Genomic DNA, 26,045 nt, shown 5'->3' on the forward strand with positions numbered 1-26,045 from the left:
CCCAGCCTGGCTTCAAGTACAGACATTTTACAATGGTTTGGGACTCACAAATCGATCTATGGTTGATGCTACCGCACGAGGAGCATTAATGAGTAAGACCCATGAAGCCGCATATGAACTTCTGGAAGAATTGGCATCCAACAACTATCAACTGTCTGTGGAGAAAGCAATGCCAAGAAAGACGGCTGAAATTTTTGGACTTGATTCTATTACCACATTGGCGATGCAAATGGCAAATCTATCATAGCAACTAGGTAAGATGAACGTTAATGCTATTCAAACTAATGTTGTTTGTGAACATTGCGCAGGAAGTCATTCAAGTGTAGATTGCCAAGTGGGGAATCCTTTTGTCCAACCGAGTTATGAACAAGCCCATTACGTATCAAATTTCCAATGTCAAAACAATCCTTATTCAAACACGTTCAATTTCGGATGGAGAAATCACCCTAACTTTTCATGGAGCAATAACCAAGTGCCTGCTAAACCACCTCAATAGTTTCCACAGCAAGGGAAAAAGCTGACACTTGAAGATATGTTTATGCAGTACATGCAAAAGACTGATATGGTGATTCAAAACAACTCAGCTTCAATCCGCAATCTTGAGGCACAAATCGGTCAGCTCTCGAACATGCTTACAGAGAGGACAACAAGGACTTTACCGAGAAACACTGTGACCAATCCAAAGGACCATGTCAAAGCCATAACATTGAAAAGTGGGCAGACATATGACCAGCCACAGACAGTAAATACCGAGCAAGATGCAGAAGCTGTCGAAAATGTGGAGTCTGAGAAGAAGGAAACCAAGTACGAGGTAAAAGAAGCAGAGCGGGATGCAATCAACCAGTAAGCTGAGAAGACTAAAGATAATAAAGGGATTGCAAAACCCAAGAAATCCAGGAAGTTTATATATGAAACTTATTCTCCTTCAATTTATGATCTACTAATTCCTTTTCGCAAAGATTAAGAAAAAATAAGATTGATAATCAGTTTTCTAAATTTCTGAGTATATTTAAGCAACTGCATATTAATATTTCTCTCATTGAAGCTTTAAAATAAATGCCTAAACATGTAAAATTTTTTAAGGATATATTATCAAACAAGCGGAAGTTGGAGGAGCATAAGATTGTGATACTGACCGAGGAGAGTAGTGTAATTTTACAAAAAATATTGCCGCCTAAGTTGAAAGATCCAGGGAGTTTCACGATCCTTTGCACTATAGGAAATTCCTATTCTGATAAAATTTTATGCAACTTAGGGGTAAGTATTAATCTAATGATTCTCTCTATTTTCAGGAAACTAGGTCTTGGAGAAGCAAAGCCGGCCACCATCTCTCTACACTTGGCGAACAGATCTATTAAATACCCGACAGGACTCATTGAGAACGTACTAGTGAAAGTTGATAGGTTCATCTTCCCGGCCAACTTCATTGTACTTGATATAGAAGATGACGAGGAGATCCCTTTGATACTGGGCTTACCTTTCCTTGAGATGGGAAAAACCTTAATTGATGTCCAGCAAAGGAAACTCATTTTGAGGGTCGTCGAGGAGCAGGTTACTTTTGACGTATTTAAATCTATGGGATTCCCTTCCAAGGTACATTCTTGTTTTCAAATAAGCGATCGAGATGTGGTCATGGCTGACGAGACTTATGGAGCTGAATTTTGAATCTACCACTTGAGGTATGTCTTACTCACTATACATCAATTGAATCCGAAGATGAAGAGTTTAGGGAGTGTAAGAGATATTTGGAAGCTACACCATCCATTTCTCCTTCAATAAAACTAAAAGTGGAAGAGCTAAACTCATCTCGGCCGACATCTCCAAGGCAGAAACTACTCAAACTTGAAATTAAACCGCTTCTATCAAATTTAAGAAACGAAGAGGCCAGAGAGATCTCCAAGGGATACACGGCTGCACCTTCTAGGAAAATATTCAATTGGAAGAACAGAAAATAAATAGAAAATAAATAAATAAATCAGGTGAGTATCTCTTACCTTCTCTCATTCTTTGCTTTAGTTTTTCTTCATTTTTTCCATTGAGGACAATGTGAAATTTAAGTTTGGGGGAAAGGAAATTCTTTTATTTAAAAAAATAAAAATAAAAAATAAAATAAAATATAATGAAATATAATAATAATAATAATAATAATAATGATGATGATGATGATGATGATGACGACGATGATGATGACGATGATGATAATGATAATGATAATGATAATGATGATGATGATGATAAAAAAAAATGGTTTGATGAATAAAATGCCTATGATAAAAATATGATTGAAATTTATTATAATTTTTAGGAGAAATTCTCATTGCTTAAGTCTAGTTGTTAATTCTTTACTTAATCTTACTTAATTTGATATCTTCTATGTTCAATGAATGCTTCTTATGATCATTAATCGTTTTGAGTATCTATAGAAATTTTATGTGAATTTTATGAATTTGATTGGTCTCAACTTACTTTAGAACTTGTTTGATTACACTCGAGACGAAATCCTAGACAGAATATCATTGGGGAAATGATTATGTCATTCTTTGGACCGATTGAGCCTTTCAAGTTTACCCATTTATTATATTTATCCCTAGCCACTCCTTTGAGGTTTATTGAATTATATTTTGACCTTATATTTTTCTTTCTTGTAAACCTCATATTCCCTACTCTATTTGAGTTTAAACACTGATTTCTCAAGAGAACTAAGTTTATACAAAGTCACAGACTCACAAGAGCATGAAAGACAAGAGAGGTAGAAGGTCTACAAGTAAAATTAATTATAGCAATATTATCAAAATCATAAGTTTGGGAGTGTGAAGAGTCAAGTTGTCTACTATGTGGCCAACAAGAGAAGGTCGACGAGAGTCATCCATAAAGGCAGTCAAAAAGGTATAAAATTATTCCTTGCAAAAAAAAAAATGTCTCACCTGCCAAATAGAGGAGTAAAAAGAGAGATACTTGAAAGTACAATAAAAATAGATATGTTGAGAGATTTACAATGATTGAGAAAAGATATTAGAAGTGAGAATGCTCTATTTGTTCTGTTGTTGTTCAAACTTAAGTTCTCTTACTTTGTTTGAATCCTACCTTTTCTTTGTAGCCCTCACCCTAGCTGTACATTACAAGATTAATAAAGACATATTAATCCCTGGTGATAGTTTCTGTTCTACATTAGTGGAGAGTGATTTGGAAAGCAAGCCTATGGAGTTTTTAGAGATCTATTATTTATTTACTTGTTTGCATAAAACTATCTGGGGAGCTAATTATGAAGTAAGAGTGATAGATATGCATGAATGTGGGATGGATAATGCAGTGGAATTGAGTTTTGAATTAACTTTTGGACTTGGGGGTATTTGATAAGTGTGATTTTTATGTGATTATTATTACTCTCTTATTTATGAAAAGTGTCATTTTTCCTTCAATACTATTGATTTTATTTTATTTCTATATATTTTTATTTATTTTCTTAGATTTGAAGGAAATAGAAGATTTAGTGTGAAAGGAGAACATTTTAGTACAAAAGAAGAGACTATGGATCTAGAAGGTGCGACCAGAATTCGCGACTAGAATTGGCAAGAAGACTTGGCGACAAGGGTCTGGGCGGTTAGATTAAGCGACTAGTCTAACAGACCAACCTAAACGACATTGTGGACAACAACTAGTAAAGGCGAGCAGCTTTACTGCTTGGTAGGTAGGCGAGAGGGTTCTATCATCCTCGTCGGGAGTTTTTCCTCTCAATAGGCAAGGAGACCAGTTATATTCAGCGCATACGGCATCTACCTGGTGGGACCCTTTCGAGTTCGAAATCAATCTGCTGACCACCAAATCCTCCCTAACTCCGTAAATCACGCTGCCTATTACTGAATCTTCCATTTTTTATAATTTCAATATTCTTGGGATAATTTCTTTTATGTTAACATTTATCTTTAAAAACTATTTTTCATATTTTTAGGCTAAATTATAGCCGCATTTATCATGTTTCTGCATTTGAAGTTTTGACATCTATTTAATCTCGGCTTATGGGATGATCAAAGGAGAGTCTGAGTCTTAGAGTCCGACAATAGTCCAGAGTTTAGTCTTTAAATTTATTTCAATAAGGTAGATTTGGAGGTTAAAGGCGAGAGCCGCATGCTTCATCAACCGACTCTAACGAAGAACACTAGAATTCCCAGCCTGGGCGGATGAAAAGGAGACGCAACCCGTGGGTTAGGGCACAAACCGTTAGGGCTACGTCCCCACCATAGCCCTCCTCATCGACGCACCCCCTCTCTAGAATGTTCATATCCACCAACTCAGGGATGTGAACCAATTCCCTCAATTCAACAAGGTCCTCCATGTCAAGAACCAAACGCCACGAGTACCCATCAAAAGAAGTGGGATGACGGGAAAGGGAAGATTCACCCTTTGATTTGGGAGAAATCTGGGAAGAACTACAACCGGCCATTGTTGATGTCTTGAAGAAGAAACGCAAGGGGGACAAAGAGAAGAACGAGAAACGCGAGGGAGACGAAAGAGCAAAGAAATGCAAAGAAACGTGAGTAAGACAAAAGAGCAAAGAAGTGTGAAGAGAGGGGTCACGGGAAGTAAATGGCCTGTGAGCGAATCCAGAGAAGGTAGTCATGAGGGTCTTGGGAATCCAAAAGGTTGGCTGCACCGATGGTTTCTTTTTTAAAACCATTAAGTTAGCAGGAACATTTATGGCTAACGCAAGCCACATCTTCCCCAAAATTGAAAGGGTGAAGGCTCGTGCACTCCACCTAGCATGGACTATAGACAAAAAAAAAGTGTGAATAAATGCCTACAGACTAGGGGTAGACAATGGGTAAAAGAAAATTTTAATTTTTCATGTGCCAACACAAAGGAAATTAGTGGAGTAACTGGAGGGGACATTTGGACACCCCAAGCTTCGGGCCCAACTCTAATACTAAGCCCATCACTAAGGCTAAGAAGGCTAGCCCGATAATTAGGGTTAGGAGCCCCACGGACAGGGGCCTTGTAACCACAACCATGAAACAAGATAACTCCAGAAAGCTAGAGATAAGGCCCATAGTTGGATACAATTATCTTGAGCAAGATAACTCCTACAAAACAGGAAGTATCTTCTCCAATTAATAAGGGATCATGAAGGATAAGCACACGAGACTGGTGATCAGAGTTAGTCGTCATCACGCCACATCCTTCTATAAATAACTTAATACAGGTAACAAATATTTTCATCTTCATTTTATATACATTATCCTATACAGTTACTGACTTAAGCATCGGAATTTACACAGGGTGACCAATGCCGTCTCTTCACTACTGCAGGTCATCCGTACGGTTGGTGGTGTGAAAAACGTCATTTACAGCTATGAACAGTGTTTCTTCAAATTTGAAGAAATACTTTTCACTCTCCAAACAACATTATTTTACTGTTTTTTCTCTCTCCTACCCTTTGATCTCTCTCTCAACAGCAACGCAAACAAAGAAACCAAAGAGGACTGAACGGGATTGATAATTGCTTATTTGAAACATATCAAGAAAAAATAATTTGATAATTGCTTATATGAAGAAAAAAAATTTAGGAAAAAGAAAATAATAATAATAATTTTTTTATTATTTGGTTAAAAAATGTATAATCCAATGTGAGAATTTTTCTTGATATGCAAAATCAATCTCTCAAAGATGTGATTTTACATATGCATACTAATGCTTAGAATTAGAAAATCTAAGGCTGTGTTTGGATGTTGAAGTGAGTTGAGTTGAGATGATAAAATATTGTTAAAATATTATTTTTTAATATTATTATTATTTTGGGATTTGAAAAGGTTGAATTATTTATTATATTTTATGTTAGAATTTGAAAAAGTTGTAATGATGAGTTAAGATGAGCTGATGATCCAAACAAAGCCTAAATCTTCACCTATCTTGTTGCCTAGGAAGCTATATCGTTTTTTTTTTTTTTTTTTTTAATTTCATCTTTTGACCGAACCTTAGCCCAATTCTTCATTCACAAGCACAATCTTTTTGACGGTACGCAGAGAGCCTCGTTATGCCGATCACTGCAATATTGCGAGGGACATACAAAAATGCAGGCATGCATAAAAAACTTGAAAAAAAAAAACTGGGAACAAAGACATGAAAATGTTGTTTCTTCTCACTTCGTATGGAATTGTCGGGGAACCAAACAGAACAAAAGAGAGTTAAAACATGCAGAGAAGGGGGAGGAGGGAGTTATAGCTGATGACGTTGCCGAGATGTGGAACGTTGTTGACGTAAGGCAAAGCACTGGTGATAAAGATGTTTCGCTTGCCATCAATCGAAAGCTTCGGGGACTTCCGATCACCAACGACGTCGTTGGTGCCCATAATATATATCACTGCTCATTCTCAAGCTTCGTATATCCGTAATCTAAGAAGTATTTTAGCTTCTTGTTTTGGGTTCTCCGTCGTTTCTGCTACGCTAGAGTCTCTGCTACAATAACTGCAATGTTTATAGGACGAGGGAGAAAATTAAAATGAAGGTTCATTCTCATCACGTTCCTCAGACCGTCGCACGCAGTTTGCTTTGATCCAGGTGATCAATTAATTGTTTGTAGCATGGAGTCTGAATAATAGAAAGAAAGTCATTGTAATTATCCATTTTGGTGCATCACGCAAGACATCTCCACTTTCACTACCTTTATATTATCATTTATGAAAAACACGAACATGGTTGGATACCTAAAAGATCATGAAAAATGATCGAAAACATTAACTTTACATGAGGGAGGCTGATCACACGCCGACGGAAGTAAATTAACCATGCAATATGTATCGTATTAAAAATAGAGAAATGATATTTACAGTCGTAGAATGCACATTATATCACTAGTTGACAAACTTGATAGGCAACATATAAAGAACTTTAAAAAAATATATCTTTTTTTACTTAATTCTTAAAACAATTAGAATTACAAATACTTATTTTAAAAAAAATATTTAAAAAGTTCTCCATTCTCCATGGACAATCTCTCACCACCCCACATCTAAACTTGGGGAGAAGACAACAGTCGAGGATCAAGAAGGTCAAATCCCCTCCTTAAGCGATGGCACAAGGGGATAGCTGCACTATCATCCTAGGTGAATGGAAGGAAAGGGATCCACACCAACCTAGGAGGAATGGAGGTTAAAGGCTCCCCCTTGGGTGGTGATCAGGGATCGATTGTTGTGGGGGAAGGCTCGATCCTCTATCCCCCTTTTCATTTTAATTCATTTTATTTTCTTTTAAAAACTATTTCTTGAACTTTGATTCTTTTAAAAAGTAGCATAACAATTTATTGTTTTTTCAGATATTCTTCACACATTGTCCATGAACAGACACAAGTTAAGCAATTATTAGTAGTAACGAGCTACTTCAATCTATTTAAAAATAGGAGAGTGATTTGATCAATGGGAGTGAAGAATTCAATTTGAGTTCAGCAGCCAATCCATTATTGAGCCGACCATAAGGATTGTTCTATAATTTCCCAAAAAAAAAAATACAAAAAAGATTAAGCCCTCTTTTGTTATTATTATTATTAGAATAAAATATTATTAGAATACATTTTTTTAATATTATTTTTATTTTTTAATTTAAAAGAATTGAATTGTTTATATTATTTTATATGACAAATTTAAAAAAATTGTAATGATTAGATGAGATGAGAAGTCTCTTGAAAACAAACAAGGCCTCCACCTGAACTTTTCATGGAAGCCGATGTCAAGTGACCAATTCACCTGAACAATCAAAAAGGGAGGGAGACCTTAACACCTCAAAGCCCCGTGCATGACGATGCCATAGATTTCCCTTTATGTCTCGTCATTGGATGGGGAGGGGTCACTACCTTGTGCCATGTAGAAGTCATATTCCCTCCATCCCACGTGGGAAGAGATCAGGGTGAGAGAGAGGGAGAGGGGAGGGAATGGTTTTTCTTTTTATTTGTTTATATATACTTTGATTGAGGAATTTGGCATGTTGCATGCTTCACCACTGAAATGATATGATCGGAAAACTTAATTCACAAACCTTCATCTTTATCTCTATAGCATTTTGTCATTTTGTCTTACCCAAGGAATTTATATCAAGTTCCAGCAAAAAACTCTGCACATGATTATGTCAGCTCAATGGAGAGGGAGAAGGGGGTGGGAGAGCGGAACCTGGGAGAAATATTTGCCTACAGACACTTTTTTTGAATTTAGAGAAATGATAATTGCAATCGTGAGTGTACAGGCGCCGTACAATCACTTTGAAAAAAGTTAATAAATATAGGACCCGCATGAAAAAATAATAATTTTTTAATAGTAGATCTCTCTTTTTCAAAACAACTGCACAGCACTTACGCACTCCACAACTGCATATAGCATTACTCTTTTTTTTTTTATCAACATAAGCATCTTGTGACAATGGGAGGTATTATCTAGCTACATTTTGCCATAAACCCCACATCAAAAAATGCTTCCAGTTACAGATAATTTCATGCCATTATAAAAAAGATAATTGTATTCAACAAAGAATATAGGCTACCTACCACCTTACATTCCAGCAGCAGCTTTGGAGACTTGCTTCAAGGCATTGGCAAGCTCATCGGACTTTCCTTTCCCACTAATTGTGCTGATCAATGGGCTTTCGCTAGGAACAATGTCATCCCTATGGTAACTTCCTGATGTTCTGAGCAATTCTTCCGAACCCTTAGCTACCACGTCTCTCATGATTATGGTCTTATGAGTCCCAGATATCAGTTCCTCATGATCAGTGTCTCCGCTTTCACCGAGGATCACATACATGTTTGCAACATTCAATCTCCAGCGGACAAAAAAGTATCTAACAATCAGAAATTATGAGAAATAGTTAACAGTGCGGTTATAGCCGTGCCCCATTGGACATTGCAATGTAGTCGATACAAAATCTGCTGCACCAACAGATTCTTATATAGGCCAATCACTTGCACAATCAACTTCCAAATGATCTATTAACCAAAACAATCGTTCTTGGTTTAGAAAGAAAGCAAATGACAACTTGTATCATCTAGTGACGAATTTCGTTCTCTGCTAGACCAGAGTGTATCATTGATTCATATTGTTTTTAGAGTAAATAAGTTGGAAAGCATCCAAATGAGGATTCTATCCACCTGCAACTTCTGTCCCCATATGGTTAAGCTACTTAATAGAGCATATCAATAAGAGCTCACCACAAATAAAATATTCTTCTCCGGTCATGTATAATTTTATGGTATCAAAAAAATATGATGCTCGACTTTGGAAATTTGCTTTGAGAAAACTGAAAATGACTCGTTAAATCTAGATGAGAATTGCCGGTAGACTGCAGATCCGTAATATAGTTATTGTCTAAAAACAGCAGGGTACCACATGCTTTCCGGGGGGGAAGTGAGGAAGAGCCATTTTGTTATCTTTTGGCCATAGAAAAGGGTCCTGACTCCTAACGGAATATGTCACTAACCACTCTGTCTTGAGATTGTTTTCAATCCCTTGATTCTGTTCGAACTTTACTAGCCTTAAAATGGTTTAGAGGAAAGAATGGCTAATCAAATGCTATCAACAGTGAAGACTCATCTAAACCCAAACAAAAAAAGGTCTACTTTTATGTAATTGCCTGGTGCTCCTAACTGTATGTACCTGAGAGCCTGTGCTCTAGATGCTAGGAGAGGAATAGTTTGCAGTCTTGTTGAGTTCCTGCAGTACATTGAATGGCAACGTAGTCCCCGCATCCTAAGCTTCTGCCTCAAATCGTCCACTTTCTTTGCCTGTGAATCAGATCGCCATGAAAAGTCCAATTAAATCAAAGAGCTTTCTTTACTGCCAACACTAGCATTAATAAATTTCAACTACCTTTCTAGGATCCTTTATAAAGTATGAGATGCAATGCGCATTGCTTGATTTCAGATCCTCCTGAATGGGGCTGGAAGACTCGTAGGAGTTTTCTCCACCTTCAGATGTATTTATCAGCTTCCAAATGGTTTTCTTTAAACCTTCACAACCCCAACGATAATCAATATGTGTTGCATAATCTGGATCAGGCAAGAGTTTTCCATCTTCTTCGGAATAAGTGCCAGGGTAGTACACTTCGCTACCACTACTACAAATCAAAGCATCAAACTCATTTACTTGAATATTCCCTGACATCAAAAACTCTACTGTCTCAGACATCGGCATAGCCGTTGATAAAGCAAAGCCGGAGACTCTTGCTGTTTGAGAGTCTAAACGAACAGACTTAATTATTTCTTGCACTATCTGAATCATATTTTGTTCAGGAGCTCCATTGCAGTCATAACAATCAAGTGCGATAACTATTAACCTACGTCTCCGCCTCAACATGGGATACTTGCTTGCCACATTCTCAAGCAACTTATGGGAGCTTTCAAAATCTTTCGGGGCAGATTCAGGCTTCTTTATCCTGCTCAGAACTTGTTTCACTCGGTCTTGCAGCTCCGGGTCACCAGTTGCCACAGCTAAGTCGAGAGATCCATTCAGTGAAGATTTTTCCCCATCAACTGAGAGCCTAAGTGACATATCTTGTACATCCTTAAGTGAATCATTGAGAGACTCATCAGCAGCCATGTCATCCTCTGGAGTATCAGTTTGCCATTGTGGGTGCCTCATGCGACAGGCTGCTACCCTAGTCAAATAGGTTCGACAGTGTTCAGGCCATGAGAACAAGTGTATGTTCCTCAGACCATTCTTTCTGCAGTCATTCCATAAGTTCTTCTCTGACAACAGTTTAAGCAGTGCAGAAGCAATTGCTTGATCATCATGGGGGTCCACAAGCAAACCATTATTCAGGGCCTATCAAGCACAATAAAAAATTATGGTCACATTAAAAAAAATCACTGTATTTTATATTTTGCATCAGCTAATTTAGAATTCTACTGAAACCTATTCAAACAAAAATTGGTTCAGAAAACCGCTGAAGTTTCTTTGCCTTTTCTTTTCTTTGCCTTCTAGGTGAATGGCGTGCGAGGGAAATTCATTCTATAATATACTTTTTTATCATATGATTGGCAAAGTTATCAAGGTCACTCGTTACCCGATGAATGTCAACTGGTCCACCATTTTTTGTAGCCACCATTGGAAGCCCATGTGCTGCTGCCTACATTAGTTGGCAAAAGAAAAAAAAATACAAATAAGCATTTTACATATTGAGAGATGTTGAGAAAATGGTACTGGTCAAAACTAACCTCAATCAGGGTTAGCCCAAAAGGCTCCACCAATGCTGGATTTATGAAGACTCCCTGTAATTAATCCAACCACTTAGCTGACAGTCATTGTAAAGCCATAATTAGTTTATTCTAACAAAGTAACTTCATAAACCTTTGTTTTTGCTGCAAGCCGGTATATCTCTGGAACATCCGATTGCTTGTGATGCTTTGGGTAAGCCACTTGCCCATAGAGGTCATACTTATCAATCATTTTCAACACCATCGTAAGCACACAAGCATTTCCACCAGACATCTCATCTATATCATCCCTATTCCCCATTATGAGTGTCTGTTAAGAAGCACGTTAATACTTTTACAAGTACTTGATTATATTTTATAATAGTTAAATTGTGCAATTGCACAAGCTAACTCACAAGATTAGCAAGATCTTTCAAGGGACGGCACTCGCCAAAAGCTTTCAAAAGAGTGGTTATGTTCTTTTTTGGATCTGGCCTTGATAACGCCAAGATCATTGGCTTGTGAGGATTTGTAAGAAACCTCATCACCTGTCAAAACATGTTGCACGTGAGGCAGTAAAATTGACAAGTATATTAATTAGTAACAAAACATAACACAAACCAGCCACTCACTTCTGACCATATTGGTGGAATTGCTTTGGGAGAAGACCCATCAGTACCTCCAGTCAGTTGTATGAGTTCACCATCAACATCATCTTCATTAACCACAACATTGCTGAAGTCCATTCCAGGAGGAATAACCTGCAAATAAATTGTTAGCTCTTTTTTGGACTTTCAGTAGTAATAAGCTTCTGAGACATAAATTTATACTTTTGTTTTTCGTAGGACTTTTTGTGAATTGGAGTATAACACTGTTAAATTTATAACCATTGGGGCATACTGCAATTGATATCCAGAGGAGTCAAGAACAAGAATAGAGAAACATAACTTCTACTACGTTCTTATTCTTCCATCTAACTTTTCATTTATCTCAATGCTCCAAACTTCATTGATAGAGTCATTACTTGATAACAAGAGATGTCTAAGAAAAACAGAAAAGCTGCATTCTTACCACCATCCTTGGCATGTATCGACCATGGCAATTAACCCCACGTCTAGCACGGGCACGCAACACTTTCTCAAGTTTGACATCAAAACCATCATAAAGTCCCCATTGCTCGTCAATTTCCTGTTTAGTGCTTGTAATAACAAGTTCAGCAGCATCAAGGGAAAGTTCCTCTCCTTCTATCCTCCTCATTATCTTGTATGTTGAATTGATGTCCTCCTTTGATTGACGCCCCTGCTTAAGAAGCTGTTCCAGCTTGTTTCTCCCAAGAGAGTGTCCTGTCAGTACCATTGGGACATTTAAAGCACCTGAAAGAAGAGCTGCACTATCACCAGCATCCGCATAATGTCCATGAATTACATATGGCCATACTGGATGGCCACGACCAATTTGTTCACCCAAAACTTTTGACATGTTAAGAATGTGAGCCAGAGCTCCATCTACAAATTCTTGAACATATGGCCAAAGCAGTTCTTTTCGGAGGTATTTATCGCGGGGACCAAATGGAATTCTTATAACGTATGCCCCACTGCTCTCTCCAACATCATTACCATCACCATCTTCAGGGCCTGCAGTCAACATCTCTGTTGGCTCCCCATAGCTCCAATCAACATCAGGTGACGAGATTTGGCGGGTAAAAAGGTCTACCCTATACACCCCAGGCATCCTTGCAAGTGCACGAGAAAGCTCAACCACATATTTGACCTGAAAGTAAATTCTTTAAGAATGAACTGTCCATTCAATGAAAATTTTAAATGGGATCCAGATGCATTATCACTTCTTTCTTTTTTAAGAATTCAATAGCCCCAAGGTACCTGTCCACCAGTATCAGAATCTCGACCAAGCTCCATGTTTTCTCCACGGACCAAACCATGCAAACTGGCCATGAAGAAGTGTTGCAGTTAGAAACTATATCTAAGATGCCTATGTTTCTTAAACAGAATGTGAGTAGCGACAATAGGAGTGCATTAGCAAGCAGCCCTCTGAGGATGTAAGCAGTATGGTAAATGTATCCATGGTTTTCGCACTTTGATAACCAAAAACATGTCACAGCAGGAGTAGTTACAGAAAGAAGCTCTTCTTCAATGAATTTTAAAAGGTTTGTCTCAACAGATTAATCTCTTGATATTAAATGGCTGGCAATGTTTACTCAATGCCATCTTGAAGTTTTGCCTTCACCCCTGGTGCTCCTTTTGATCTCTAGGAACAGACCACATGCCCAACCCCTTGCAGAAACAGAACAGGAGGGGATGGGGGGCAGAAGCAAAGAAAATATGAAAATAAAGTTGTGCCTTTGTTTAATTTTGTAAGCATTATGGAGATAGTCCCAAACTAATTCTTGTTTCCTCCATCTTCCCAGAATCTAGATTGAGTATTAAAGCATAGACAAGGTTTATTTGAAACGGCACTAAATATCATTCTAGAAGGTCTAAGAAGCCAATATAGTAAATTACACACTCTTAAAAATATGGTTGGGAAATACAAAAGGTTTAATGACAGCAAAGATATCAACATAAACAACTTTTATATTAATTAGAAAGAGTCTACAACAAAAATTTCTCGCAGTCAATATGGACTAGAAAGAATCATACCTGATAAGAACAATATAAAGCCGCTTTTCCTTCTTGTCATCTGACCATACTTCCAAATTCGAGATGTTTCGCTGGAACCTTTTCCTGGGAGTATCACAATTCACCATCTCCCCCAAACCATCCCCCTTTTCTCCTTCTGACAAATCCTCGGACATGTCTTCTGTTGCATCCTTGCGTCCTTGTTCTCGCTCCCATCTTCGGTTTGCCAAACGTTGAAGTTCCTCCCATTCCAACTGCATGAATTTACAAGTGTGGCATATTAATCTTGCAATTATTACCCTCTGATAAAAAGGTAACCACGTAATGAGTTTCTTGGTGTGGCTGAACCCATGTCTTTAGATGGAAACTTCAGTTAAAACACCCAAGAACAATATAGGGGGAAAAAAGTCTCTTTTTCCTGAACTTTAAACTGATGTAGCCAATGCAGATAGGAATTTCTCAGTTCAAATCCATGGTGGCGTCTAATCATTGCTTCTATTTTGAACAGGGAACTATGAACTTCACGTTCTGGGTACTGTTATCCCCAAGCAGCTAAATTGCATATCATCGAAAGATCCATACAGACAGAACCAATTGATAAATACACTTACTTCTAGTACCAACTCCTAAAATTCCACTTACGAAATTAACAGCTACCTCCTTCCTTTTATATCATACCAAAACAGGACAAATTTTGGATTAGTAAATACTAAATATTGAAAGGATGCTCCAGGATTAAAGAAAAAGACAATTTTTTAGCAAATCAACAACTATCTAAACAAAGAAGAAAAAATTACTTTGGTATTCACCCAATTCTATCCATCCAAGAAACCCATCGAAAACTACCTAATGGCATAGAAAGAGCAAGGTATCTGGTATATGACAAATCCTATTTTAAAGTCGCCTAGTCTCCTCAAGAACCAACAAACCTCTCACCCACAGCACACTCTGGACAGAGAGAGAGGGAGACAGATTAAAAATACCCATCTTGTAGAGAAGTCACAGATATACACACAATTCTCTAAAAAGCTTCTCCCCCAATGATAAATCTCCAAAAACACATTTACGTTCACCACGTAGAAAAATACACCGACGTACACATGCATAGATACATACATTTCCAAATCCATTCCATGGAGAGATCAAAGGGGCTCATTTTCTGAAAAATCAGAAACTAAGTAAAGAGGCAATTGATTATCTGAAAAACCAGAGTCCCCATTTACTCTAAACAGATTCTCGAAGCTCAAGCAAAGAGAGATTCTGAGAGAGTAAAAAAGAGGAAGAATGAACAAGGACCTGTTTCTTCTTGCGGGCAAGGTGCCAAATGCGCCAGCACATGTTCTCAAGCCTGGAGCTCCGCTCCCGGGTGTTTCGGGTGGCGACCACCTTGATCCACGTGCGGTGCAGGTCAGACTCATCTACACCCGTCACCACCTCCTCCACAAAGTACTTGGTCGGATTGAAATGGCCGGTATCCCTCGGAGTCACCGGCGTCGGCTTCTGCTCATCTTTTGCCGGAGCCCCACTGTCCAGTATGGCCTCTAGGTACCCATTAATCCACTCATTACCTGCCATTTTCTCTCACTTTCTCGCTTACTTTCTAGCAAAAGAAAAATCTGGGTTTCCTATATCAAAAGATTCAAGACCACATGTCGTTGGGTCATAAACATAACATGCAAACAGTTCTGTGATTTTCTCTTCTTTTTCCGGTCATTTCCTCGAGAAGAAAATTTGGGTTTTTGGTTACATCGTTCTTCTAATAACATGAGAGTCTAGAAGTTGAAAGATACAACTTTTAGATATCATTGGATTCCGTGTCAAAGGAGGAAGGTTTCCTATGAGGAGTGAGATGAAAATACGCAACTTGACGCTGCTGTTACATGTTTTCTTGTACTTTCCTAGTGATTTTCTTGAAAAATAAAAGAGAAAATGAGAATTAAATAAGAAAATAAAAACATGGGAGGAGGTAAAAAGCGTATCTTTTTGGGGATTTGTGTTTTTGAGCTGAGGGAGAGCTTTGGTGCCAGTAGGATCGGGGCATTGGCTAATGCTAAAAACTAAAAAGTTTGAAATAACAACAGACGAGGGAGGAGGATTTGGAGGAGAAACATGGTGAGGTTGAGGAGAGAGAACCACATGGCGGGCAAATGGTGGGGCAGGAACTGTACACGTGTAGAGAGTATAGTGAGAGTAAACGAGAGAGAGAGAGAGAGAGAGAGAGAGAGATGAGTAGGTAATTCACTTTTTCCAATACTGTCCGGTTCCCAATGCGACCTCGCCGCCTTCCTTCTCGCTCTCTCTCCTTGGCATTAGCCTTTCATTCGGAAATCATTCCTCAAACTTCCATCCCTCGCAACATTTTCTTTTCTTTTTCTCTAAAATATTTTTATGTTTTGACAAAAAATGTAAATCACCGGTTAACCATTAACATCTTACTATTCGGATTGAATGCATTTAATTGAAAAATAAATCTACATAACAGAATATAAATCAAGTGCTTTAGATTAATTAAATCTAATAATTTAAAAGTAATCCTATTTAAAAATCTTTATACTACAGTATAATTTAATTCATAAAATAAATTTTAATCTCTTCCGATCCATTATTATTATAATTTTTTTTTAGTAATCCTATATGTACTTACACTTCTACTTATAATATACATTTTGTTAGTTTTCTTTTGAATTTTAAATTCTGAATTTCAAATTTTATAATTTTTAATGTATCAATAACTCACACGTGGAGAAGTAAGTTTTTTTATAAATTTTTCTTGAATATATTTATCATTTTCTTTTCTTTTTTAAAAAAAAGAAATAAATGGGTTTAGAGTGACTTTAGGATTTCTTTTTGAACTTAGGATAATTACAATTTTATTTGTTTAATTAGGACATATAATGAGAATGCCTAATGCATTGTTGGCATATTTGTTTGACACATGAAGAATAATACTAAATAGCTATTAATATACCACAAGGGAGCATCCGGGAACGCTTATCTGTCACTTATGAAACAAAATAAGTACACTATTTATTAATAAGTATTCAATAAATTAAGATAATTTAAAGTAAAAAATGGAATCGATCGATTTATACTTCAACCTCTATGTTATCTATTTATTGTAATACATGAGAGGGTGAAATCATGAATCGTGGCCTTTAATCCTCTTGAACATGTCCTCTCTTTGTAGAGGAAAAGAGAGAGAGACTGAAAAATCGTGAATTCATTGCGAGAGACGCATAATATAGTTATGTAATGTAATTTTCAAAAAAAAGAAACATGAGATAACATTTGGATATGTTTAGGAATAAAATGCTTTTTAAATTTTTTTCGTTTAATATCTTTTGCATTTAAACATTCTAGAAAATTATTTTCATCTTAAATTACCTTGGTTTCCATAACAAAAATCAACTTGTAGTGATGGATTTATAAAGAAAAATATAGAAAAATTACTGTATAAACTAAAGTAATTTAATGTGATATGTTGAATCTATTTTAAAATAAAATAATTTTAGAATTTAACGTACAACAAGAGCACAATTTATAAGTTAAATTTTTTGTAATTCTTTTTATGAATGAACCATTTCTCAAAACAAAAACAACTTTCACTAAACTAAAACAACCTCTTCTGAAAATTTTATTCTCTTCGTTTGTTTTCACAGATGAAATGAGATGAATTGAGATTAAAGTTAAAAGTTGAATAAAATATTATAAGAATATATTTTTTAATATTATTTTTATTTTGAGATTTAAAAAAATTGAATTGTTTATTTTATTTTGTTTGAGAATTTGAAAAAATTGTAATGATTAGTTGAGATAAATTATAAAAACAAACGAGGCTAAACAAAATTGTAATGGACCTATTTTTTGGTTAAATTCTAATAAAAACATATCTTGCAACCTACTCATCTAAATAACCAGCTTTAATGGATCTTATCATTTTCATAAAAATCTAAAAAACCACATATTCTTAAAAAGAATTTAATCTTTTTAAAGAAAATATTAGATCTAAGCTTAGTTTAAAAGTGCGTAATTGAATAATATTAGGTATAAGTCTTAATTACGTATGCAATTCTCATCACGCAGGAAATGTAAAAAAGCAGACACCATTAAAAACAAGTGATTAATTTATTTTTTTAATTTTTTTAATGGTGGGACGTACATGCTTAGCCCCTACAAATCATTAATATCATCATCTCAATGTGTGAGATGATGCCACGTACGTACGTACCTACAATCAATAAAGAAGAAAATCGAAAGAAAAAAACAGAATATATAAAGCCTATAAGAAGTAAGAACCTAATTAATTTGATTTACTTTTCTTTCTAAAAATAATTAATATTAACTTCATTAATATCACATGTCATTAGTATTTGTTCACGAAGAACTCACCTATCTTTGTCATTTATTTCTTTTCTCAATCGGATTCTCAAGATTTCACCCATTCACGTTTAAATTTATCATTACTCCGGAACGAGTGGGGGGGCAGAAGATTTCTGTTAAGATAACCGATAATGCCTGACTATGTATACTGAATTTTTTTAAAAAAAAAGAAATTGTCATCACTCATTCATTAAGAAATTTATATCTATAACTAAATATATTAAAATGTCTTCATATCAAACATGACATTATAAATTAAAATAATGCATTTAGAGCTCCACCAGTAGACTAGTTCCTTTTGTGATTGGTCTGATCTTGACTACTGCTGATACTCTCTACAGACAAACGTCCAACAAACAACATTCTCTACTTAAACAAAGACTCAATTTCACCCTTCATAGAAGGAGAGGACTCGACCTCTACAGACAAAATTTTGAGAGACAAACTCTTTTATTTTAATTAATAATAAGAAAACTAAAAAGAAAAGTAGTAAGATAGATGCGAAAAATGACGGATTACAATTTGCACTAACTCTGGTAGACTTTGGAATGTGTACGGCGCGTGAAGGCTACATGCTTGTCTCTTTTTAGCCACAAAGGTCAGATCTAAAAAGATCTGGTAGTGTCGAGTCTGATGATCTCGTGCATGTGGTGAGAAGAGCTACTTGAAGGGGTGGCACGTGAGGACCACGCACAGATGTGGGTAGTGCGTGAGAACCATATGCGGTGATTTTTACAAAACCGTCACTTTTCTTCGAACAATTTGCAGCTTGGAAGTCTACTTATGCCGCACATGTCTCTTAACAATTGCTGAAAAGTTGTAAATTTGTCTTTTTTGACTTTGAAGGAAGTAAAATAAAATTAAGCAAAAGAACTATCGTTATAGATAAGGTGGAGGAACAAGGAAAAATAAATGGAGAAGGAGGAGGAAGCCGTCTTCTGGCAAAAATAAGATTTGGAGTCTTTAATTTTTTACGAGAGAAAAAGTGAGGGAGTAGAAATCTCAATAAAATCTCATATACCCTTATCTATATGGAGATTTGATGCCGATCGAGAGATTTTCCATCAAAATGTCAAAAACTAAATGAAAAAGAAAGATTTTCCGTGAAAATTTCCGAAGTTATAAATTCTCAATAATTACCTTGATCTCTGTCAAAACAATAACTTAACTTGTATGAAAGTGAAAATTGTATATAGTTACACATGTATCAAAGAACATATCATCTTGATTATACAACTCTCCATTCAATTCAAGCCAATTTCTACCAATATTTCATCCCATATTAGTATCTAGCAAGCTTAAATTGTTATTATAAACTCATATAATTAAGCGTGTATAATTCATTTCTAACATTTTCGTCGTGTGATTTAATTATTTTATAATTTTGTAAGTTCATAATAAGCTCCTTCCAATGGCTAAAGTCAAACCGTCGCGAGATAGCTAGTAGCTTAGAAGATCATATCACTTGAACCGTCCTAAGAGGATTGTTAATGTCTAAAATTTAACTAAAAGTTGAGGTTTTGGCTAAAATCAAAATTATTAGAGATATTAATCTATATTGAACTATTTATCTCAAAGTCAAAATAATAATATAAAATTATATATTTTAATAATAGTTTTTTAAAATATATTTTTTTTTATTTTACAAATACACACCATATAATAATTAATAATTTGATTTTTCCTTAAAATTATTGTTTTCCAACTATTTTTTTTCAACCTAATTATCCAACAAACATATTTTGTCAACTTGGAGAATGTTAGAGTAAAATATTGTTTTAGAGATGAACAGTAGCTGGTCAGACATGAAAAATTGTTTGACTTTACTGTAGCTCAAAAATAGAGCATTGAAGTTTTGACTACTTCAATACAAACCACTTTAATAAAAGTTAGTCAAATTTTAACTAGGCATTAGCATTTGGCTAGACCAATACGTGTTCTAACTAGGGGTGTAAATTTACACCAGAAAATCGGACCGGACCGGACCGAACCAGTTTTTTCAGTTTTGAACCAGTTCGGTCCGGGACCGATTCGTGTATTAGGGAAACCGGCCGGAACGGGTCCGGTTCTGGTTTTACGCTTTCCCGGACCGGACCAGACCGGTTGGAGAAATATATATATATAAATTAATATTTTATATATAAATTTTATACAAAATTAATATTATACAAAATATTTTTTATATATAATATATAATTATATGTGAAAGTTGTATATATATTAATATAATTATATATAAGATAATGTTATATAATTTATAAAATAAAAGTTTAATCTTAAAGATGAAAATTTAATTGATCGTATGCTTTAAACATAAAAATATATATTAAATTATATTATATATAGTCTAATATATTATATAGTTATACTAATATATAAGTTTATAACTAATACTAATATATAACTATACTAAATTACTACTAGTATAATATTAATACTATTATATAGTCTAATATATTATATAACTATACTAAATCACTATAAGTTTATAACTAATACTAATATATAGCTATACTAATAGTCTAATATTAATACAATTATATAGTCTAATATATTATATAGCTATACTAATATATAACTAATACTAATAGTCTAATATTAATACAATTATATAGTCTAATATATTATATAGCCATACTAATATATAACTAATACTAATAATCTAATATTAATACAATTATATAGTCTAATATATTATATAGCCATACTAATATATAACTAATACTAATAGTCTAATATAGACTATAGTTATAGTTATACTAATATAGTTATACTAAATCACTACAACTAATACTAATATCATTATAATATATTAGAGTTATAGCATAATATATGTATAATAGACTAATAGTATTAAGTTCACTATAAGTCTACTATATATAATATGGATGTCAGTATTAATATTGTTATAGTCTATATTTATTTAGTATAAAGCAATTACAAATATTAATGTAATTAACTAAATGTAATCATATACAAAATGTGAAAACTAAAAAGCTTAATATATTGACAATTAACATAGATTCATAATATTAATACATTGACATATTCTAACTCTAAGTTAGTAACAAATTAGCAATTAACATCATAAATATAAATATAATTAATTACTTTTTTAATCACTTAATTAAATAATCCACATTGAATAGTTTATTTAATTTTAATGTTAGTGATTTAAATAATTTTTTTAATTAAATTATGTGCCAAAATGATAAAAGAATAACACTATACCTCATCTGCCAAACACAAAACGGCGCCGTTTAGTATAAAACAAGACCTAAACGGTGCCGTTTAAGTCCAGAGGGGGAGAATTTTGAAACTGAGTTGCGTGAAACGCAGCTCGGTTTTTTTTTTAAATAAACCGTCTATTGAAACGGCGTTGTTTGGGTCCAATTTCAATCTAAACGGTGCCGTTTCAATGAGTTTTGGTCACTTCACCCCCTCCCCCTTAGTTTTCACTTTTCACTTTCACTTCCCCCCACTCCCCCGAAAGGCGAAAACCCTAGCCCTCCCTCCCTCGCATCCCCTCTCCCTTCCATCCCCTCCGACGCCTCCGTGACTTCTTCGAAGTTCTCTCTGTAGACAACGCCCGTCTCTCAGACTCTGCCTCACTCTATCGTCTCTGTCTCTCTGTCCCCTCACCAACCGTTGCACATAACTTAGCCGCAGAAGCGCAACCTACCATGCACAGACCCTCGGCCTCACCTCACCCTCTCTTCGATTCCTCACGGACCCACGGTAATTTATTTTTATGTTTTTTAAATTACTTTGAAATATGGTAGAACTGTAGATGGTATTTATTTTATTAGGGTTTTTGAATCCAAAATTTTAGATTTTTGTGATTGTATTTGTGATTATGTCTGTGTTATTAGGGTTTTGTGATTGAGTTTGTGTTATTAGGGTTTTATAATTGGGTTTATAACTTTAAAAAAATGAGATAATTGCATCTAGGATATTGCATCTGGTTTATATACATATATATATATTGTCAATATGTAGTAAATTACAATTAAATGGCATCCAATTCACAAATATTTCAAACATGGTACATGGTCACTTCCTGATTATTCAGCAGTGCCCAGGAAATTATTGTATTGATTGAACAACATTGTAACAATTTTCATCATAATCACTATCTATATAAACAAAATCATCTCTAAGTTTGAATAGGTAACGAGAACTGAAACATCTTTAAATGTGGCTCAAAGTACCAAAATCAATTAAGAATCATATAGTAATTTGCATGCACTGACAGATGACAAACTGTCAAACTTACATTTTAAAAAAAATCGAAAAATCGGACCGGACCGGACTGGAAATTGGTAAAACCGGAAGTACCGGTTTATGAGGGTAACCGGTGCGTAATCGATTTTGAAAAATACAAAACCGGTACATACCGGTTCGGTCCTAAGTTTTGTCCAAAATCGGACCGAACCGGACCGGTTACATCCCTAGTTCTAACAACATTTCCCTTTGTGGGTTAGCTTGGGTCATTGGAGGGGTGTCAAATCGTGTTAACGGGTTGTGTTCGTGTTGTGTCAAAATATGTATATTAAACTATATAGGTCAACCCTAACCCGACCTGTTAAACTTATCATGTCAAAATCTCAAACTCTAACACGACCCATTAACATAACGGGTCGTGTCGTGTCAACCCGTTTTGATCCGTTAGTGAATACTACGAAATAGGTTAACACAACCTAACCCATTTTAACCCGTTTGACCTGGTTAAGTTTAGCATAATTTTACATAAATGTTAAAATCACAATATCTATAAAAAAAATATAAAACTAACTACAAGTCAAAAATTACGATCCAAACAATAAAAAGATCGAAATTAAAATCTCAACAATTTTACTTTTAGGTATAAGGGTATAATTGTAATTTTAACTTTCTTAACGGGTTTAGACAAGGGCAGTCTCAATGGTAAGGCCATTGTCTAAGGCCCCCACCCTATGCAAGGCCTTTAAAACTAAAAATGAGGTGTTTTTTTATTTTTTAAATAAAAACCATTTCATTAAATAAAATTTTAAATAATTTTTATAGTTTTTAATGTGTGCAAGGTAGGGTGCTACCTATCCCCTATAGGGCAGGGCCACCCTTTCCCTACACCCCGCCCCGCATGGGGCGGGGGTGGGGTTCTCCCGGGATGTGGGGGCGGGGTGCGGGGCCGATTTCCACCTCCATTTACTTTAAAAAAAATACTACATTTTACTTGATTTAAAAATTATTTCTAAGTGCAAAAGTAATTAAAAATACATTTTTAAACCCAAATTATAAATTTAAAATTTGTAAATATAACTATAATTTAAAAACTATGTAATTTTTAAATTTGCTAGTGCATATTTTGTGTAAATTATAGTGTATTAACTTTTAAACTATGTAATTTTTAAATTTGTCAATGAATATTTTGTGAACAAGTCTAACAAATTGTAATATATATTTATATATACACAATTTGTAAAATATAAATATATATTTATGTTTATATATATATATATATATGTAAATGTAAGCGGGGGCGGGGGCGGGGCGGGGTTGGACCCTCTCCACCACCCACCCCCGCTAGGGGCTCTAGATGCGGGGTGGGGGCCCTGCCTCCTCATGGGCGAAGCGGGGTTGCCTGCCCCGCCATGCAAAGGCAGGACGGATGGGTAAGGGGCCCCGCTGCCCACTCCTAGTGCAAGGCGCCATAATACTAAATTTAATATTTAATACAATGAATTTTGTTTTTTGATAAGTAATACAATGAATTATTTATATTTTAAATAATTCTTTTAAGATCTTGCTAAATTGAGGTACAAAATCTACATTGAGGCCTCATTTTAAGTTGTTGTTGTAAATATAAATTCACAAAAACTGTATTTAAAGATTTTAAGTAAAATCTCATTTTATTAAAAAGTTTGAAAATATTCCATATAATAATTTATATTTTATTGTATTATAATTACGAATGACTCGCTTAAATCTCGTCTTAGTCCTCAATTTGTATTGAGGTACTCCTGGTCAAGATGGATTGACCCGTTATCAACCCGTTAAGTTATCGTGTCTTAACGAGTCAACTCGTTTTGATTTGAATCTGTTAAAACTAAACTCAAATCCATTATTATCGTGTCATATTTGTATTAGATTTATAGATCGTCACATATTAACACTCCTAAAATACCCTACGAGCAAGGCCGATGAGCCACTTTGATAGGGCTGCAGAAGGGCGAATCCTCTCTTACATTATTTATTTCTACTTTTTTATTATTTTCTTAAGATATTTATTATAATTCACTTTTTGTCTTTTATGTTTAAGAGTATAAATGTCAAAATTCTAATACGCGTCGAACTCTCGTTAAGTATTGCAAGCTAGACAAAATTATCATTATTTTATTTGAAAGAATATAGAAAAAGACAGTAGATTTTGTAAAGAGAACTGCTACAATTATAAAGAAATGATTTCACAAAAATAAATTTACGAAATAACATGTCTTCATATAATACTTTAGATCTATTTTATAATAAAAATAAATTTACAATATAATATGTTATATCAAATCACGTCAATTTGTAAATTTATTTTTATAAGATTTATTTGTAGTTAAATCATCTCTCTTTTACAAAATCAATCGATAATTGATAAAATTAAAAATCTAAAGATCCTTTTGAAGGATATGTAAACTAGTTATTGTTTAGTACTTTAGAGTGTAAATTGGAGATTATTTGCATAAATTAATCGAGTTTAATTAAGCAACTAATTAGTGATTTGAAGAAAGTGTATGAGATTTCAATTAACCAAATTTATTATAAATAAAAACTAATGAATTAAAAAAAATCCCAACAAATTAATTACATCACAAAGTGACAAGCGAGCCTTCCTCATTTCGTTCTGCACTTCAGATAAAATGAGATATTGTGTTAGAAGTTGAATAAAATATTGTTATAATATTATTTTATTTTGAGATTTAAAAAAGTTTAATTATTTATTATATTTTGTGTGAGAATTTGAAAAAATTATAATGATTATATAAGATAAGATGAGATGATTTGATTTTGTGTAACAAAACCAGCCCTTAATAAGTAGGCCCACTTCCATTAGCAAGGTAGTGCATCCCCTGGACCAATGGAAGGAAGTACATTTTACTCTTATGAGAGGGTAACATCTAATAGAACGTTTGGGGAATGAGATGAGATGAAAAATTTGTGAATAATAATGAAATGATTTATAAATAGTAGTAAAATGATAATGAAATGGTTTGTAAATAGTAATAAAATGGTTTGAGTTATGATATTTTATGAGGTTTTGGAAAATGAAAAAAAAAATTGAATAAAAATATTATAAAGTTAAAATATTGTTAGAATATAATTTTTTAATATTATATTTGTTTTGAGATTTGAAAAAGTTGAATTATTTTTTGTATTTTTTTTTTTTTTTGAAATTTTGAAAAAATTGTAATGATTAGGTTGAAAGTATTTGTATTTGAGTGATGTTTTGGAAGGAAATGAGATGAGATGAAAAACAGTACCAAACATTACCACTCTTGGGTCAATATTTTTTAAATTTCATATCTACATTTGAAAGTTTCTAAGATGATTACCGAAAATAGGTTTTATAATATTTATTGAGTATTTAATTAAAAATATATATGAATAATAATAAATATTATAAGATTCATTTCATATATTTATCTTCTGGTCAAAATGAATGCATGATCTAATTCTAGAAAGAGAGAGACATATCACATGAAACCTACAACGTTTAATATGGTCTGCATAGGATTCTTTTGGTAAACCGTGAACTCCACGTGAATATTAATGTCTCTCTTTGCAATGAATGATCTTATTCAGTCAAAAAAATTGAATAGATGTTAATTGCT

At 34.4% G+C, this 26,045-nt stretch overlaps 1 protein-coding gene across 1 annotated transcript; it reads right to left on the reverse strand.

Moving 5' to 3' along the window:
• Positions 1-8,275: 8,275 nt before the first annotated feature.
• On the reverse strand, positions 8,276-16,065 carry LOC121265486 (probable sucrose-phosphate synthase 2). Its single transcript, XM_041169145.1, has 12 exons — positions 15,100-16,065; positions 13,825-14,057; positions 13,048-13,111; positions 12,239-12,937; positions 11,800-11,928; positions 11,584-11,715; positions 11,322-11,498; positions 11,189-11,242; positions 11,038-11,100; positions 9,843-10,796; positions 9,630-9,757; positions 8,276-8,817 (listed from the first exon to the last, which is right to left on the reverse strand). Exons 1-12 carry the CDS (start codon positions 15,376-15,378, stop codon positions 8,529-8,531), a joined length of 3,201 nt encoding a protein of 1,066 aa, XP_041025079.1. The 5' UTR covers positions 15,379-16,065; the 3' UTR covers positions 8,276-8,528.
• Positions 16,066-26,045: the final 9,980 nt, after the last annotated feature.

The sequence above is a fragment of the Juglans microcarpa x Juglans regia genome, chromosome 1D, assembly GCF_004785595.1.
Source record: "Juglans microcarpa x Juglans regia isolate MS1-56 chromosome 1D, Jm3101_v1.0, whole genome shotgun sequence".
In the NCBI taxonomy this organism is placed as follows: domain Eukaryota; kingdom Viridiplantae; phylum Streptophyta; class Magnoliopsida; order Fagales; family Juglandaceae; genus Juglans; species Juglans microcarpa x Juglans regia.

Bases quoted from the DNA above. Each gene is read 5' to 3' on its own strand.
- LOC121265486 (XM_041169145.1), bottom strand. From the start codon at position 15,378: ATGGCAGGTAATGAGTGGATTAATGGGTACCTAGAGGCCATACTGGAC. The intron at 14,058-15,099 runs GTCCTTGTTCAT...AAATTCATGCAG, and splicing joins TTGCCCGCAAGAAGAAACAG to TTGGAATGGGAGGAACTTCA. The intron at 13,112-13,824 runs GTATGATTCTTT...CTTCATGGCCAG, and splicing joins CTTTATATTGTTCTTATCAG to TTTGCATGGTTTGGTCCGTG.